Here is a 17,170-nt window from a genome sequence, read left to right on the forward strand (position 1 = left end):
TCTACTCTACCCCACTCTACTCTACTCTAATTTGATGTGCTCTACTCCACTCCACTCTACTCCACTCTACTCTACTGTACTCTGCTCTGCTTTGATGTGCTGTACTCTACTCTGCTTTGATGTGCTCTACTCTACTCTACTTTGATGTGCTCTACTCTACTCTGCTTTGATGTGCTCTACTCTACTCTACTTTGATGTGCTCTACTCTACTCTGCTTTGATGTGCTCTACTCTACTCTACTCTGCTTTGATGTGCTCTACTCTACTCTGCTTTGATGTGCTCTACTCTACTCTGCTTTGATGTGCTCTACTCTACTTTGATGTGCTCTACTCTACTCTACTTTGATGTGCTCTACTCTACTCTACTTTGATGTTCTCTACTCTACTCTACTTTGATGTGCTCTCCTCCACTCCACTCCGCTCTACTCCACTCCACTCCACTCCACTCCACTCTACTCTACTCCACTCTACTCTAGTACAGTGCTGTGATGGCTGACATTAATAGACCTGGAGAATGACAAGGACAAGATGTCAGCGTCTGTCCTTACTGTACATTACTTCTCTTTTACTTTTCTTTACTTGTAAACAGATTAAAGATGCATGGCTTTTTAAAACATGATATCTAAGGTTTATTTGATGAGGGGTGGCATGTAACCTAGTGGTTAGAGGCAGGTAGACTAGTGGTTAGAGGGGCGGCATGTAGCCTAGTGGTTAGAGGCAGGTAGACTAGTGGTTAGAGGCAGGTAGACTAGTGGTTAGAGGCAGGTAGACTAGTGGTTAGAGGAAGGTAGACTAGTGGTTAGAGGCAGGTAGACTAGTGGTTAGAGGGGCGGCATGTAGCCTAGTGGTTAGAGGCAGGTAGACTAGTGGTTAGAGGCAGGTAGACTAGTGGTTAGAGGCAGGTAGACTAGTGGTTAGAGGCAGGTAGCCTAGTGGTTAGAGGCAGGTAGACTAGTGGTTAGAGGCAGGTAGACTAGTGGTTAGAGGCAGGTAGACTAGTGGTTAGAGGCAGGTAGACTAGTGGTTAGAGGCAGGTAGACTAGTGGTTAGAGCGTTGGACTTGTAACCGAAAGGTTCCCGAGCTGACAAGGTAAAACATCTGTCGCTAGGCCGTCATTGTCAATAATAATTTGTTCTTAACTGACTTGCCTAGTTAAATAAAGGTTAAATAAAAAATAAAAAAAATAATTTCAGCTTTCAACTTCACAAATCAACAGCAGCAGTGCATTAAAGATGTATCTCTGTGATTCCACACAGACCAATGACTCATTTAATTCTGCCAGTGATATGATCTCCTTATTTCATCTCAGAATATCATTGTGAAATGATCTACTGCCACATTGAGATAAATAATTGATCATATATTGAGTGGTCTGATCAATGTTTCAAAGCCTATTGATTATGGAGTATATCCTATTGATTGATCTGCAGAACCTGCTTTGCCGATCTGAACAGCCAGCTTGGTCAGTTTCCCCTGGAGGACAGACTTCTCCTTCTTGGAGACGTTTGCCTTCTTCTTCTCCTTCTCCTCCATCTCTCCTCCCTCGGCGCTCTTCAGAGGCTGCATCTCCATGGCGGCCGCTCCGTCCTGCTTCTTGACTGAAACAACCAGAGGAACACAAAGACAGTGGTTATTATGGGATCAGGGCCTAGCCTTTTCGAGGCCGAAGCGAAATTAGTTTTTTTATGTGGGTCAGAGTGGGGCAGAGTAGAGATAAGGGGCGGAGTAGAGATAAGGGGCGGAGATAAGGGGCAGCGAAAAGGGGCAGAGTAGAGATAAGGGGCGGAGTAGAGATAAGGGGCGGAGATAAGGGGCAGCGAAAAGGGGCGGAGTAGAGATAAGGGGCGGAGTAGAGATAAGGGGCGGAGTAGAGATAAGGGGCGGAGAGGAAATGTTTCAAATTTATAACATATTTTATTTATTTCATTTTGCGATTAAAGACAGCAATACAGATGTTGCCATGACTTATGCCATGTTAATATGAGACTGACTAACAAAATCAATGGGGGCCCCCTGGAGGTCAGGGCCCCTGGAGGTCAGGGCCCCTGGAGGTCAGGGCCCATGGAGGTCAGGGCCCCCTGGAGGTCAGGGCCCCCTGGAGGTCAGGGCCCATGGAGGTCAGGGCCCCCTGGAAGTCAAAGCCCCTGGAGGTCAGGGCCCCTGGAGGTCAAGGCCCCCTGGAGGTCAGGGCACACTGGAGGTCAGCTGGCATGGTAACATGGCTGACATGGCTAACATGGTAACATGGCTAACATGGCTGACATGGCTAACATGGCTGACATGGTAACATGGCTGACATGGCTGACATGGTAACATGGCTGACATTGTAACATGGCTGACATGGCTGACATGGCTAACATGGTAACATGGCTAACATGGTAACATGGCTAACATGGTAACATGGCTAACATGGCTGACATGGCTGACATGGTAACATGGCTGACATGGTAACATGGCTAACATGGTAACATGGCTGACATGGCTAAAATGGCTAACATGGTAACATGGCTAACATGGCTGACATGGTAACATGGCTGACATGGCTGACATGGTAACATGGCTAACATGGTAACACGGCTGACATGGCTAAAATGGCTAACATGGCTAACATGGTAACATGGCTAACATGGCTGACATGGCTAACATGGCTAACTTGGTAACATGGCTGACATGGCTAACATGGCTAATCGAGTGACTGTCAGTGACTGACATAACAATAGAGAAACCGCTGACGCAGAACCCAATGTTGAACTCACACCTTGTGTATTCTACAATTCCAACTCTCAATAGAAATATGAGTATATATGTAAACAGCATTTACAGTATATACACTTCATGGCCAAAAACACACAGCAATGCAATGCAGCAATGCAATCTCTATAGACAAACATTGGAAGTAGAATGGCCTTACTGAAGAGCTCAGTGATTTTAAACTTGGCAACGTCATAGGATGCCACCTTCAGTGGTCAGTTTTCCAACAAGCCTGTATACAACATGTCAACATTGTCTGTCCTAGATTTAGTCCTATATGATAGAATAGTCCTATTTGATAAATGTAGTCCTATATGATATATTTAGTCCTATATGATAGATTTAGTCCTATATGATAGAATAGTCCTATTTGATAAATGTAGTCCTATATGATATATTTAGTCCTATATGATAGATTTAGTCCTGTATGATAGATTAGTCCTATATAATAGATTATATGGTAGATTTCTGTACAGCACTTTGTGACATCAGTTGATGTAAGAAGGGCTTTATAAATACATTTGATTGATTGATTGATTGATTGATATCATTCCTACGCTAGACAAGTCATATATGCTAGATTAGTCCTATATGAAAGATTTAGTCCTATATGATATATTTAGTCATATATGATATATTTAGTCCTATATGATAGATTTAATCATATATGCTAGATTAGTCCTATATGATATATTTAATCATATATGCTAGATTAGTCCTATATGATATATTTAGTCCTATATGATAGATTTAATCATATATGCTAGATTAGTCCTATATGATAGATTAGTCCTATATGATATATTTAGTCCTATATGATATATTTAGTCCTATATGATATATTTAGTCCTATATGATAGATTTAATCATATATGCTAGATTAGTCCTATATGATAGATTAGTCCTATATGATATATTTAGTCCTATATGATAGATTTAATCATATATGCTAGATTAGTCCTATATGATAGATTAGTCCTATATGATATATTTAGTCCTATATGATATATTTAATCATATATGCTAGATTAGTCCTATATGATAGATTAGTCCTATATGATAGATTAGTCCTATATGATATATTTAGTCCTATATGATAGATTTAATCATATATGCTAGATTAGTCCTATATGATAGATTAGTCCTATATGATATATTTAGTCCTATATGATATATTTAATCATATATGCTAGATTAGTTCTATATGATAGATTTAATCATATATGCTAGATTATGTATGTGACTATAGGCTATTGATGTGACTATAAGTTATAGATTTTCGAAAGTAACAAAATAAATCTTGCTCTCTGTTCCTCAGGCTGCACAGCTGTTCTCTCATCAAGTGATCATATTTTCACCCATCAGACTATTCTCAATTTAATCTTCACTAATTTGTCAAAGTCATTTCGATTTAGTATGGCCAATTATCAAGTGGTAGGGAACAGGGGCAGGGGAATAAAGACAGTTCACATGCACTCGAATAGCGAATGGATCCCGCGGGTCTGTTTTCCCCTGATTTCTGCTGGTTAATATGAGCAGCTGAGAAGGAAATGTAAGAACGTATTTCACTCCAGGCATTAACCTCTGTTTGAGGAGGTTGCTCTCGCTGCATGACAGGTGATATTCCACACAAATTCTGTATGCCATGGGCTCTCCTACCCTGTTCCTGCTACCCAGTACTCTGTATGTCATGGGCTCTCCTACCCTGTTCCTGCTACTCAGTACTCTGTATGTCATGGGCTCTCCTACCCTGTTCCTGCTACCCAGTACTCTGTATGTCATGGGCTCTCCTACCCTGTTCCTGCTACCAAGTACTCTGTATGTCATGGGCTCTCCTACCCTGTTCCTGCTACTCAGTACTCTGTATGTCATGGGCTCTCATACCCTGTTCCTGCTACCCAGTACTCTGTATGCCATGGGCTCTCCTACCCTGTTCCTGCTACCCAGTACTCTGTATGTCATGGGCTCTCCTACCCTGTTCCTGCTACCCAGTACTCTGTATGCCATTGTCTCTCCTACCCTGTTCCTGCTACCCAGTACTCTGTATGCCATGGGCTCTCCTACCCTGTTCCTGCTACCCAGTACTCTGTATGTCATGGGCTCTCCTACCCTGTTCCTGCTACCCAGTACTCTGTATGCCATTGTCTCTCCTACCCTGTTCCTGCTACCCAGTACTCTGTATGCCATGGGCTCTCCTACCCTGTTCCTGCAGATACCCAGTACTCTGTATGTCATGGGCTCTCCTACCCTGTTCCTATAGCTACCCAGTACTCTGTATGCCATGGGCTCTCCTACCCTGTTCCTGCTACCAAGTACTGTGTATGCCATGGGCCCTCCAACACTGCAGATACCCAGTACTCTGTATGCCATGGGCTCTCCTACCCTGTTCCTGCTACCCAGTACTATGTATGCCATGGGCTCTCCAACCCTGTTCCTGCAGCTACCCAGTACTCTGTATGCAATGGGCTCTCCTACCCTGTTCCTGCTACCCAGTACTCTGTATGCCATGGGCTCTCCTACCCTGTTCCTGCTACCCAATACTATGTATGCAATGGGCACTCCAACCCTGTTCCTGCAGCTACCCAGTACTCTGTATGTAATGGGCTCTCCTACCCTGTTCCTGCAGATACCCAGTACTCTGTATACCATGGGCTCTCCTACCCTGTTCCTGCAGATACCCAGTACTCTGTATGTCATGGGCTCTCCTACCCTGTTCCTTCTACCCAGTACTCTGTATGCCATGGGCTCTCCAACCCTGTTCCTGCAGATACCCAGTACTCTGTATGTCATGGGCTCTCCTACCCTCTTCCTGCTACCCGGTACTCTGTATACCATGGGCTCTCCAACACTACAGATACGCAGTACTCTGTATGTCATGGGCTCTCCAACACTACAGATACCCAGTACTCTGTATGTCATGGGCTCTCCAACACTGCAGATACCCAGTACTCTGTATGTCACGGGCTCTCCAACACTGCAGATACCCAGTACTCTGTATGTCACGGGCTCACCAACACTGCAGATACCCAGTACTCTGTATGTCACGGGCTCTCCAACACTGCAGATTCCCAGTACTCTGTATGTCATGGGCTCTCCAACACTGCAGATACCCAGTACTCTGTATGTCATGGGCTCTCCAACACTGCAGATACCCAGTACTCTGTATGTCATGGGCTCTCCAACACTGCAGATACCCAGTACTCTGTATGTCATGGGCTCTCCAACACTGCAGATACCCAGTACTCTGTATGTCATGGGCTCTCCAACACTGCAGATACCCAGTACTCTGTATGTCATGGGCTCTCCAACACTGCAGATACCCAGTACTCTGTATGTCATGGGCTCTCCAACACTGCAGATACCCAGTACTCTGTATGCCATGGGCTCTCCTACCCTGTTCCTGCTACCCAGTACTATGTATGCCATGGGCTCTCCAACCCTGTTCCTGCAGCTACCCAGTACTCTGTATGCAATGGGCTCTCCTACCCTGTTCCTGCTACCCAGTACTCTGTATGCCATGGGCTCTCCTACCCTGTTCCTGCTACCCAATACTATGTATGCAATGGGCACTCCAACCCTGTTCCTGCAGCTACCCAGTACTCTGTATGTAATGGGCTCTCCTACCCTGTTCCTGCAGATACCCAGTACTCTGTATACCATGGGCTCTCCTACCCTGTTCCTGCAGATACCCAGTACTCTGTATGTCATGGGCTCTCCTACCCTGTTCCTTCTACCCAGTACTCTGTATGCCATGGGCTCTCCAACCCTGTTCCTGCAGATACCCAGTACTCTGTATGTCATGGGCTCTCCTACCCTCTTCCTGCTACCCGGTACTCTGTATACCATGGGCTCTCCAACACTACAGATACGCAGTACTCTGTATGTCATGGGCTCTCCAACACTACAGATACCCAGTACTCTGTATGTCATGGGCTCTCCAACACTGCAGATACCCAGTACTCTGTATACCATGGGCTCTCCAACACTACAGATACGCAGTACTCTGTATGTCATGGGCTCTCCAACACTACAGATACCCAGTACTCTGTATGTCATGGGCTCTCCAACACTGCAGATACCCAGTACTCTGTATGTCACGGGCTCTCCAACACTGCAGATACCCAGTACTCTGTATGTCACGGGCTCACCAACACTGCAGATACCCAGTACTCTGTATGTCACGGGCTCTCCAACACTGCAGATTCCCAGTACTCTGTATGTCATGGGCTCTCCAACACTGCAGATACCCAGTACTCTGTATGTCATGGGCTCTCCAACACTGCAGATACCCAGTACTCTGTATGTCATGGGCTCTCCAACACTGCAGATACCCAGTACTCTGTATGTCATGGGCTCTCCAACACTGCAGATACACTGTGCCTAATTTGGAAAAGTAAGTGAAATCTGTTCGGGGACATCGTTATTAAAATGTTTTCGGCAACGACACATCTTTAATTCAAAATGTTGACTGCCCGTCTGCGCTGCTTGATGAAATGAATAAAAGAGGGAGAGATGGAAACACATGAGACCTTCTGCTGAAGTTGTCCCTCCAATTCATGATGAAAATATTAAATAACTATCAAAATACAAATTCTCTATCATGTTTAAGCTAACTGTAAGCTGCCCAACACAATCAATGAACCGACAGCATCCTCTAGAGCTATACGGACTCATGGATAGAAGGTTTGTAGCGTAGCAGAAGGTAACCAGTCCATCCAGTATGGATCGTAATACAGTCCACACTCAGAGGCCATTACTAGTGTTGGAACATAGGCTCGACCAATTATGTACCAAATACATTTTAAATCAGATGTATGTAGACAATGTATTGCATAAAGGCATAATCATAATTATATGAGGGGGGGGGGGGGGGGGGGGGGGGGGGCTTGGACTCATAAAAGCCTATTAATATGCATCAGCTCTAAATATGCATATGGGTGTTTTTTTTAATGAATTATCATCTTAGAAAGGGCTTTCCATTTCGTTGTGTTAGGCTTTCAAACAACATCTATGCTTTACACTGTTTCAACCTGCTGTTGAGCTTCTTTCTTCAAAATGACCACAACTTAGACTGGTCCTGTGGTCTAATGCTATACAGGAAATACCACACCTTAGACTGGTCCTGTGGTCTAATGCTATACAGGAAATACCACACCTTAGACTGGTCCTGTGGTCTAATGCTATACAGGAAATACCACACCTTAGACTGGTCCTGTGGTCTAATGCTATACAGGAAATACCACACCTTAGACTGGTCCTGTGGTCTAATGCTATACAGGAAATACCACACCTTAGACTGGTCCTGTGGTCTAATGCTATACAGGAAATACCACACCTTAGACTGGTCCTGTGGTCTAATGCTATACAGGAAATACCACACCTTAGACTGGTCCTGTGGCCTAATGCTATACAGGAAATACCACACCTTAGACTGGTCCTGTGGTCTAATGCTATACAGGAAATACCACACCTTAGACTGGTCCTGTGGTCTAATGCTATACAGGAAATACCACACCTTAGACTGGTCCTGTGGTCTAATGCTATACAGGAAATACCACACCTTAGACTGGTCCTGTGGTCTAATGCTATACAGGAAATACCACACCTTAGACTGGTCCTGTGGTCTAATGCTATACAGGAAATACCACACCTTAGACTGGTCCTGTGGCCTAATGCTATACAGGAAATACCACACCTTAGACTGGTCCTGTGGTCTAATGCTATACAGGAAATACCACACCTTAGACTGGTCCTGTGGTCTAATGCTATACAGGAAATACCACACCTTAGACTGGTCCTGTGGTCTAATGCTATACAGGAAATACCACACCTTAGACTGGTCCTGTGGTCTAATGCTATACAGGAAATACCACACCTTAGACTGGTCCTGTGGTCTAATGCTATACAGGAAATACCACACCTTAGACTGGTCCTGTGGTCTAATGCTATACAGGAAATACCACAACTTAGACTGGTCCTGTGGTCTAATGCTATACAGGAAATACCACACCTTAGACTGGTCCTGTGGTCTAATGCTATACAGGAAATACCACACCTTAGACTGGTCCTGTGGTCTAATGCTATACAGGAAATACCACACCTTAGACTGGTCCTGTGGTCTAATGCTATACAGGAAATACCACACCTTAGACTGGTCCTGTGGTCTAATGCTATACAGGAAATACCACACCTTAGACTGGTCCTGTGGTCTAATGCTATACAGGAAATACCACACCTTAGACTGGTCCTGTGGCCTAATGCTATACAGGAAATACCACACCTTAGACTGGTCCTGTGGTCTAATGCTATACAGGAAATACCACACCTTAGACTGGTCCTGTGGCCTAATGCTATACAGGAAATACCACACCTTAGACTGGTCCTGTGGTCTAATGCTATACAGGAAATACCACACCTTAGACTGGTCCTGTGGTCTAATGCTATACAGGAAATACCACACCTTAGACTGGTCCTGTGGTCTAATGCTATACAGGAAATACCACACCTTAGACTGGTCCTGTGGTCTAATGCTATACAGGAAATACCACACCTTAGACTGGTCCTGTGGCCTAATGCTATACAGGAAATACCACACCTTAGACTGGTCCTGTGGCCTAATGCTATACAGGAAATACCACACCTTAGACTGGTCCTGTGGTCTAATGCTATACAGGAAATACCACACCTTAGACTGGTCCTGTGGTCTAATGCTATACAGGAAATACCACACCTTAGACTGGTCCTGTGGCCTAATGCTATACAGGAAATACCACACCTTAGACTGGTCCTGTGGTCTAATGCTATACAGGAAATACCACACCTTAGACTGGTCCTGTGGTCTAATGCTATACAGGAAATACCACACCTTAGACTGGTCCTGTGGTCTAATGCTATACAGGAAATACCACACCTTAGACTGGTCCTGTGGTCTAATGCTATACAGGAAATACCACACCTTAGACTGGTCCTGTGGTCTAATGCTATACAGGAAATACCACACCTTAGACTGGTCCTGTGGTCTAATGCTATACAGGAAATACCACAACTTAGACTGGTCCTGTGGTCTAATGCTATACAGGAAATACCACACCTTAGACTGGTCCTGTGGTCAAATGCTATACAGGAAATACCACACCTTAGACTGGTCCTGTGGTCTAATGCTATACAGGAAATACCACACCTTAGACTGGTCCTGTGGCCTAATGCTATACAGGAAATACCACACCTTAGACTGGTCCTGTGGTCTAATGCTATACAGGAAATACCACACCTTAGACTGGTCCTGTGGTCTAATGCTATACAGGAAATACCACACCTTAGACTGGTCCTGTGGTCTAATGCTATACAGGAAATACCACACCTTAGACTGGTCCTGTGGTCTAATGCTATACAGGAAATACCACACCTTAGACTGGTCCTGTGGTCTAATGCTATACAGGAAATACCACAACTTAGGCTGGTCCTGTGGTCTAATGCTATACAGGAAATACCACAACTTAGGCTGGTCCATCCATTCAGGTGATACAGACCAGATTTAAAACCAACCTATTACACACCAGTGGTTTGCCCAACCAACAGAGACAGCTGTGGGATATTCTACAGTACATCTTCAATACATTGATATTTCTACTGGTTCTAACGTCCCGCCTGTCTGAAGCAGCGATCCTTCTCAGGAAAATTCATGTAGCAGTTCCACATTTTAAAGCGAAGACGCACATTTCAAATACGATCTAAGAATGAGGGTTGTTGCCCAGACGTTTCATGGATAGTCATCCTTTAGACAAGGGGTTGGGGAACCACATCAACAAAAAGACCGTTCTGATCAGGTTAAGAAACATACTCATTGTTGTACGAGGTTAAAAAGATATAGCTCACAACAGTCAATCCACATCTTTCCTACAGTCATTTATGGTTCGTTCCAACAATTCAGTGTATTTTTTTGTGTGATTTCTCCTCATTTTAACACTGTGTCTTAAAAAACATGTTCAAATTCTAAAAATAAAAAAACAACATGTTTTTCCATCTCAGGAGGTTAAATAAAAAATAATACTACAGTAAATTCTAATTAAAGGAAAAGGGTTGGCTGTAACAAGATTGGCTGTAACAAGATTGGCTGTAACAAGATTGACTGTAACAAGATTGGCTGTAACAAGATTGACTGTAACAAGGTTGGCTGTAACAGCGTTGATCGTAACAAGGTTGACTGTAACAAGGTTGACTGTAACAAGGTTGACCGTAACAAGATTGACTGTAACAAGGTTCACTGTAACAACGTTGACCGTAACAAGATTGACTGTAACAAGGTTGACTGTAACAAGATTGAATGTAACAAGGTTGACTGTAACAGCGTTGACCGTAACAAGGTTGACTGTAACAAGGTTGACTGTAACAGGGTTGACTGTAACAAGGTTGGCTGTAACAAGGTTGGCTGTAACAGGGTTGACTGTAACAAGGTTGTCTGTAACAGCGTTGACCGTAACCGGGTTGACTGTAACAGGATTGACTGTAACAGCGTTGACCGTAACAAGGTTGACTGTAACAAGGTTGACTGTAACAGGGTTGACTGTAACAAGGTTGACCATAACAAGGTTGGCTGTAACAAGGTTGACTGTAACAAGGTTGGCTGTAACAAGATTGACTGGGGCAGGGTTGCCAGTAACAGGGTTGACTGTAAGAGGGATGACTGTAACAGGGTTGACTGTAACAGGGTTGACTGTACCACGGTTGACTGGGCCAGGGTTGCCTGTAACAGGGTTGACTGTAACATGGTTGACTGTAACAAGGTTAGCGGCTTCCCGTCAATGGGACAGTTGTAAATAATGCAGCGCCTTGTGTCACGATCGTAGATTATAGAGAAACAACAAATGTCGCTACATAAGTGTCTTATATCGGCTGAAAGCTAGAATTCTTGTTAATATAACTGCACTGTCCAATTAACAGTAGCTATTACTGCGCAAAAGCGCCATGCTATTGTTTGAGGAGAGGGCCTAACAACAAAACACTTTTTTCACCTCCATAGTTTGATAAATTCACTTCCGAAGGTGAAAAGTGTACTTACATTCTGAAATCTTGCTCTGATTTATCATCCAAAGGGTCCCAGAGATAACATGAAGTGTCGTTTTGTTAGATAAAAGCCATTTTCATATCCTAAAAAGGTCCACATAGCGCGCACGATCAATTTTGTATTTCCACTCGTTCCATTTGCAAAGAAAGGAATCACTGAAAATCTCACCCTAAATTTTATTTTATTTTTTAAAGTATATCCTATAGGATGACCAGAGAGCGACGCCTTCATTGCACGCTGACGACACGGGCGGTCTGTTGCATTTCAAAATGGTGGTAGGAAAAAAACGTTGTTGTTGTTGTAAGAAACTGCATGTTTTTTCTTCTTTGTATTATCCTTTACCAGATCTATTGTGTTATATTCTCCTACATTACTTTCACATTTTCATAAACGTCAAAGTGTTTCCTTTCAATTGGTATCAATAATATACATATCCTTGCTTCAGGGCCTGAGCAACAGGCAGTTAGATTTAGGTATGTCATTTTAGGTGAACATTGAAAAAAAGGGGGGCGGATCCCTAAGAAGTTAAATCAGCCCGTGACAAGGGGAAGGAACACATTTGAATGCAAGCGTCACAAAAACACATTTAATTGCTTAACTATTTCTAGCCGTTCTATCTATGGGTAACAGGGATGCCGTGTAACGCTCGACCCACTTAGTTTTCTACCACAAAACACCAGCAACGGCCAAAAAGATCAGAACCAGCTTTTACACTGTGATTTGACTACAGGATTGTTTGACCATACTAAAGAGAGTTCAGATCACAACAGGGTTCACCTTAAAATGAGGTACAGATGTAAATGAGTCACTAAAAACCACGTGAAATAAATGATCACAATGACGGTGAAAACTTGATGGAATTAAAGTGTGTTGAAGTATTATTCATATACAAAACATTTGATTGATTGAATTCTCCATCTGGTTTATATTAAAGGGCACTTCATTTAATTTAACAGGCTTTCACTCATTTCATGGAACGACCCCTTATGTGTCCTTTGTTTTCAATTAATAACATGATTCTTAACATTTCTGTCTGTATGTAGACAACATTCAGAGAGAGAGAGAGAGAGAGACAGAGAGAGACAGAGAGAGAGAGACAGAGAGAGAGACATAGAGAGAGAGAGAGAGAGAGACAGCGAGAGAGAGAGAGACAGAGAGAGAGAGAGACATAGAGAGAGAGAGACAGAGAAAGAGAGACAGCGAGAGAGAGAGACAGAGAGAGAGAGAGACAGCGAGAGAGAGAGACAGAGAGAGAGAGAGAGAGACAGAGAGAGAGAGACAGAGAGAGACAGAGACAGAGAGAGAGAAAGAGAGACAGAGAGAGAGAGAGACAGAGAGAGAGCGAGACAGAGAGAGAGAGACAGATAGAGACAGAGACAGAGAGAGAGAAAGAGAGACAGAGAGAGAGAGAGACAGAGAGAGAGAGAGACAGCGAGAGAGAGAGACAGAGAGAGAGAGAGACAGAGAGAGAGAGACAGAGAGAGACAGAGACAGAGAGAGAGAAAGAGAGACAGAGAGAAAGAGAGACAGCGAGAGAGAGAGACAGAGAGAGAGAGAGACAGCGAGAGAGAGAGACAGAGAGAGAGAGAGACAGAGAGAGAGAGACAGAGAGAGACAGAGACAGAGAGAGAGAAAGAGAGACAGAGAGAAAGAGAGACAGCGAGAGAGAGAGACAGAGAGAGAGAGAGACAGCGAGAGAGAGAGACAGAGAGAGAGAGAGACAGAGAGAGAGAGACAGAGAGAGACAGAGACAGAGAGAGAGAAAGAGAGACAGAGAGAGAGAGAGACAGAGAGAGAGAGAGACAGAGAGAGAGAGACAGAGAGAGACAGAGACAGAGAGAGAGAAAGAGAGACAGAGAGAGAGAGAGACAGAGAGAGAGAGACAGAGAGAAACAGAGACAGAGAGAGAGAGAGAGACTTTGAGACCTGGAGCTGAGACAGACACATCGCTGCAGACTGACTGACAACGACACTGAAGACAAGACATACATCAGGCTGAATGGATGTTAATTCAACATTAAGAGGAACCTTAAGAGACTCAACGTTAGAGAAACGTTCGAGCTAGGGTTGCAAAAATTCAGATAACTTTCCCAAAATGAATAGGTTTGTCCAGAAATTATGTTCGGAAAATTCCTTAAATTAAGGACTAAGCAGAACATCTGGAATCCTCCGACCAGGATTCCTGGAAAACCTGGGAATTTTTTGGGGGAAAAGTTACTGACATTTCTGCAACCCTAGTTAGAGCACATCCCAACTATGGGGGGGAAGTTGAAAATAGGTTACCTTTGGTCTGGTTGTTCTCCATATTGCCATCCTGTATTTTACCTACGATGGAGACATACGAGACACAGAACAATAAGAACCAAAGCAGACAATAAGCAAACAATCATTACCAGGACAAACATTACAATGGCATGAAGAGGAAAACAATAACATGTATATTTATTGAGCAGGTGTCAGGCATTCGTATACAGGACAGAAAAGCTGCTATTTAATGAGGTAGATGCTGCTTCACGGAGGGTCATTTTAATGAGGTAGATGCTGCTTCACGGAGGGTCATTTTAATGAGGTAGATGCTGCTTCACGGAGGGTCATTTTAATGAGGTAGATGCTGCTTCACGGAGGGTCATTTTAATGAGGTAGATGCTGCTTCAGGGAGGGTCATTTTAATGAGGTAGATGCTGCTTCAGGGAGGGTCATTTTAATGAGGTAGATGCTGCTTCAGGGAGGGTCATTTTAATGAGGTAGATGCTGCTTCAGGGAGGGTCATTTTAATGAGGTAGATGCTGCTTCAGGGAGGGTCATTTTAATGAGATAGATGCTGCTTCAGGGAGGGTCATTTTAATGAGGTAGATGCTGCTTCAGGGAGGGTCATTTTAATGAGGTAGATGCTGCTTCAGGGAGGGTCATTTTAATGAGGTAGATGCTGCTTCAGGGAGGGTCATTTTAATGAGGTAGATGCTGCTTCAGGGAGGGTCATTTTAATGAGGTAGATGCTGCTTCAGGGAGGGTCATTTTAATGAGGTAGATGCTGCTTCAGGGAGGGTCATTTTAATGAGGTAGATGCTGCTTCAGGGAGGGTCATTTTAATGAGGTAGATGCTGCTTCAGGGAGGGTCATTTTAATGAGGTAGATGCTGCTTCGGGGAGGGTCATTTTAATGAGGTAGATGCTGCTTCAGGGAGGGTCATTTTAATGAGATAGATGCTGCTTCGGGGAGGGTCATTTTAATGAGGTAGATGCTGCTTCACGGAGGGTCATTTTAATGAGGTAGATGCTGCTTCGGGGAGGGTCATTTTAATGAGGTAGATGCTGCTTCACGGAGGGTCATTTTAATGAGGTAGATGCTGCTTCAGGGAGGGTCATTTTAATGAGGTAGATGCTGCTTCACGGAGGGTCATTTTAATGAGGTAGATGCTGCTTCAGGGAGGGTCATTTTAATGAGGTAGATGCTGCTTCAGGGAGGGTCATTTTAATGAGGTAGATGCTGCTTCACGGAGGGTCATTTTAATGAGGTAGATGCTGCTTCAGGGAGGGTCATTTTAATGAGGTAGATGCTGCTTCAGGGAGGGTCATTTTAATGAGGTAGATGCTGCTTCAGGGAGGGTCATTTTAATGAGGTAGATGCTGCTTCAGGGAGGGTCATTTTAATGAGGTAGATGCTGCTTCAGGGAGGGTCATTTTAATGAGGTAGATGCTGCTTCAGGGAGGGTCATTTTAATGAGGTAGATGCTGCTTCAGGGAGGGTCATTTTAATGAGGTAGATGCTGCTTCAGGGAGGGTCATTTTAATGAGGTAGATGCTGCTTCACGGAGGGTCATTTTAATGAGGTAGATGCTGCTTCAGGGAGGGTCATTTTAATGAGGTAGATGCTGCTTCAGGGAGGGTCATTTTAATGAGGTAGATGCTGCTTCGGGGAGGGTCATTTTAATGAGGTAGATGCTGCTTCAGGGAGGGTCATTTTAATGAGGTAGATGCTGCTTCACGGAGGGTCATTTTAATGAGGTAGATGCTGCTTCACGGAGGGTCATTTTAATGAGGTAGATGCTGCTTCACGGAGGGTCATTTTAATGAGGTAGATGCTGCTTCAGGGAGGGTCATTTTAATGAGGTAGATGCTGCTTCAGGGAGGGTCATTTTAATGAGGTAGATGCTGCTTCAGGGAGGGTAATTTTAATGAGGTAGATGCTGCTTCACGGAGGGTCATTTTAATGAGGTAGATGCTGCTTCGGGGAGGGTCATTTTAATGAGGTAGATGCTGCTTCACGGAGGGTCATTTTAATGAGATAGATGCTGCTTCGGGGAGGGTCATTTTAATGAGGTAGATGCTGCTTCACGGAGGGTCATTTTAATGAGGTAGATGCTGCTTCAGGGAGGGTCATTTTAATGAGGTAGATGCTGCTTCACGGAGGGTCATTTTAATGAGATAGATGCTGCTTCGGGGAGGGTCATTTTAATGAGGTAGATGCTGCTTCACGGAGGGTCATTTTAATGAGGTAGATGCTGCTTCAGGGAGGGTCATTTTAATGAGGTAGATGCTGCTTCAGGGAGGGTCATTTTAATGAGGTAGATGCTGCTTCAGGGAGGGTCATTTTAATGAGGTAGATGCTGCTTCAGGGAGGGTCATTTTAATGAGGTAGATGCTGCTTCAGGGAGGGTCATTTTAATGAGGTAGATGCTGCTTCACGGAGGGTCATTTGGATGTCTGCACATTTTTTCCAATTTGAATTGTTGTGTGCGTGTGCCTGGGCTCGCTAACGAGTCAACAACTATTAGAAATAATGTCAATCAAAATAGATAATTGATAATACAAATAGATTAGAAAATAATGTGACTGTTCAGTCAATTAGGAATTGTCATGTTTTGAAAGGTTGCTTAGGTGAACTAGAAAATAATAAAATAAATACATATATTTGAAAACATTGTTCTAAAGGGTATTTTATAATCGCTGTAACAAACGAAAACACACACAGTTCAAACTGAAGTAATTCACTTTGTACTTCTGTTTCTGTCTGACAATGTGTTGGATGAAACCACGCCTCTTCGTAAGTTAACTTCCAATAAACTTCAAAAGTGATTTGAGCGTGATGCAACTATTGTTATTTAATATCAAGTTTCGCTTGATGTTTAAACTGAATAACTACAAGACCAATGCTATATCACAGCTCAGATTTCCTCTCTATAGATCAGTGTGTTCACGTGTGTTCATTTTGAAGAGATACTCACAGACTACAGGAAGTGACATACTCTCAGACTACAGGAAGTGACATACTCACAGACTACGGGAAGTGACATACGCACAGACTACAGGAAGCGACATACAGACTACAGGAAGTGACATACTCATATACAGACTA

General features: G+C 43.7%; 1 protein-coding gene across 11 annotated transcripts in view; it reads right to left on the bottom strand.

Moving 5' to 3' along the window:
* Window positions 1–17,170, bottom strand: part of LOC110504360 (plasma membrane calcium-transporting ATPase 2) — a 209,781-nt gene that overhangs the window by 89,712 nt on the left and 102,899 nt on the right. For 9 of the 11 annotated variants that reach the window (XM_036950970.1, XM_036950960.1, XM_036950961.1 and 6 more), the window contains 2 exons: window positions 14,099–14,140; window positions 1,434–1,598 (listed from right to left, as the gene is read on the bottom strand). In XM_036950970.1, coding sequence (XP_036806865.1) covers window positions 1,434–1,598; window positions 14,099–14,140 — 207 coding nt within the window. The remainder of the gene's footprint in view (window positions 1–1,433; window positions 1,599–14,098; window positions 14,141–17,170) is intronic. The other 2 variants (XM_036950963.1, XM_036950969.1) reach the window with 1 other exon arrangement.

Source organism: Oncorhynchus mykiss, chromosome 17 (assembly GCF_013265735.2).
Source record: "Oncorhynchus mykiss isolate Arlee chromosome 17, USDA_OmykA_1.1, whole genome shotgun sequence".
Taxonomy (NCBI): domain Eukaryota; kingdom Metazoa; phylum Chordata; class Actinopteri; order Salmoniformes; family Salmonidae; genus Oncorhynchus; species Oncorhynchus mykiss.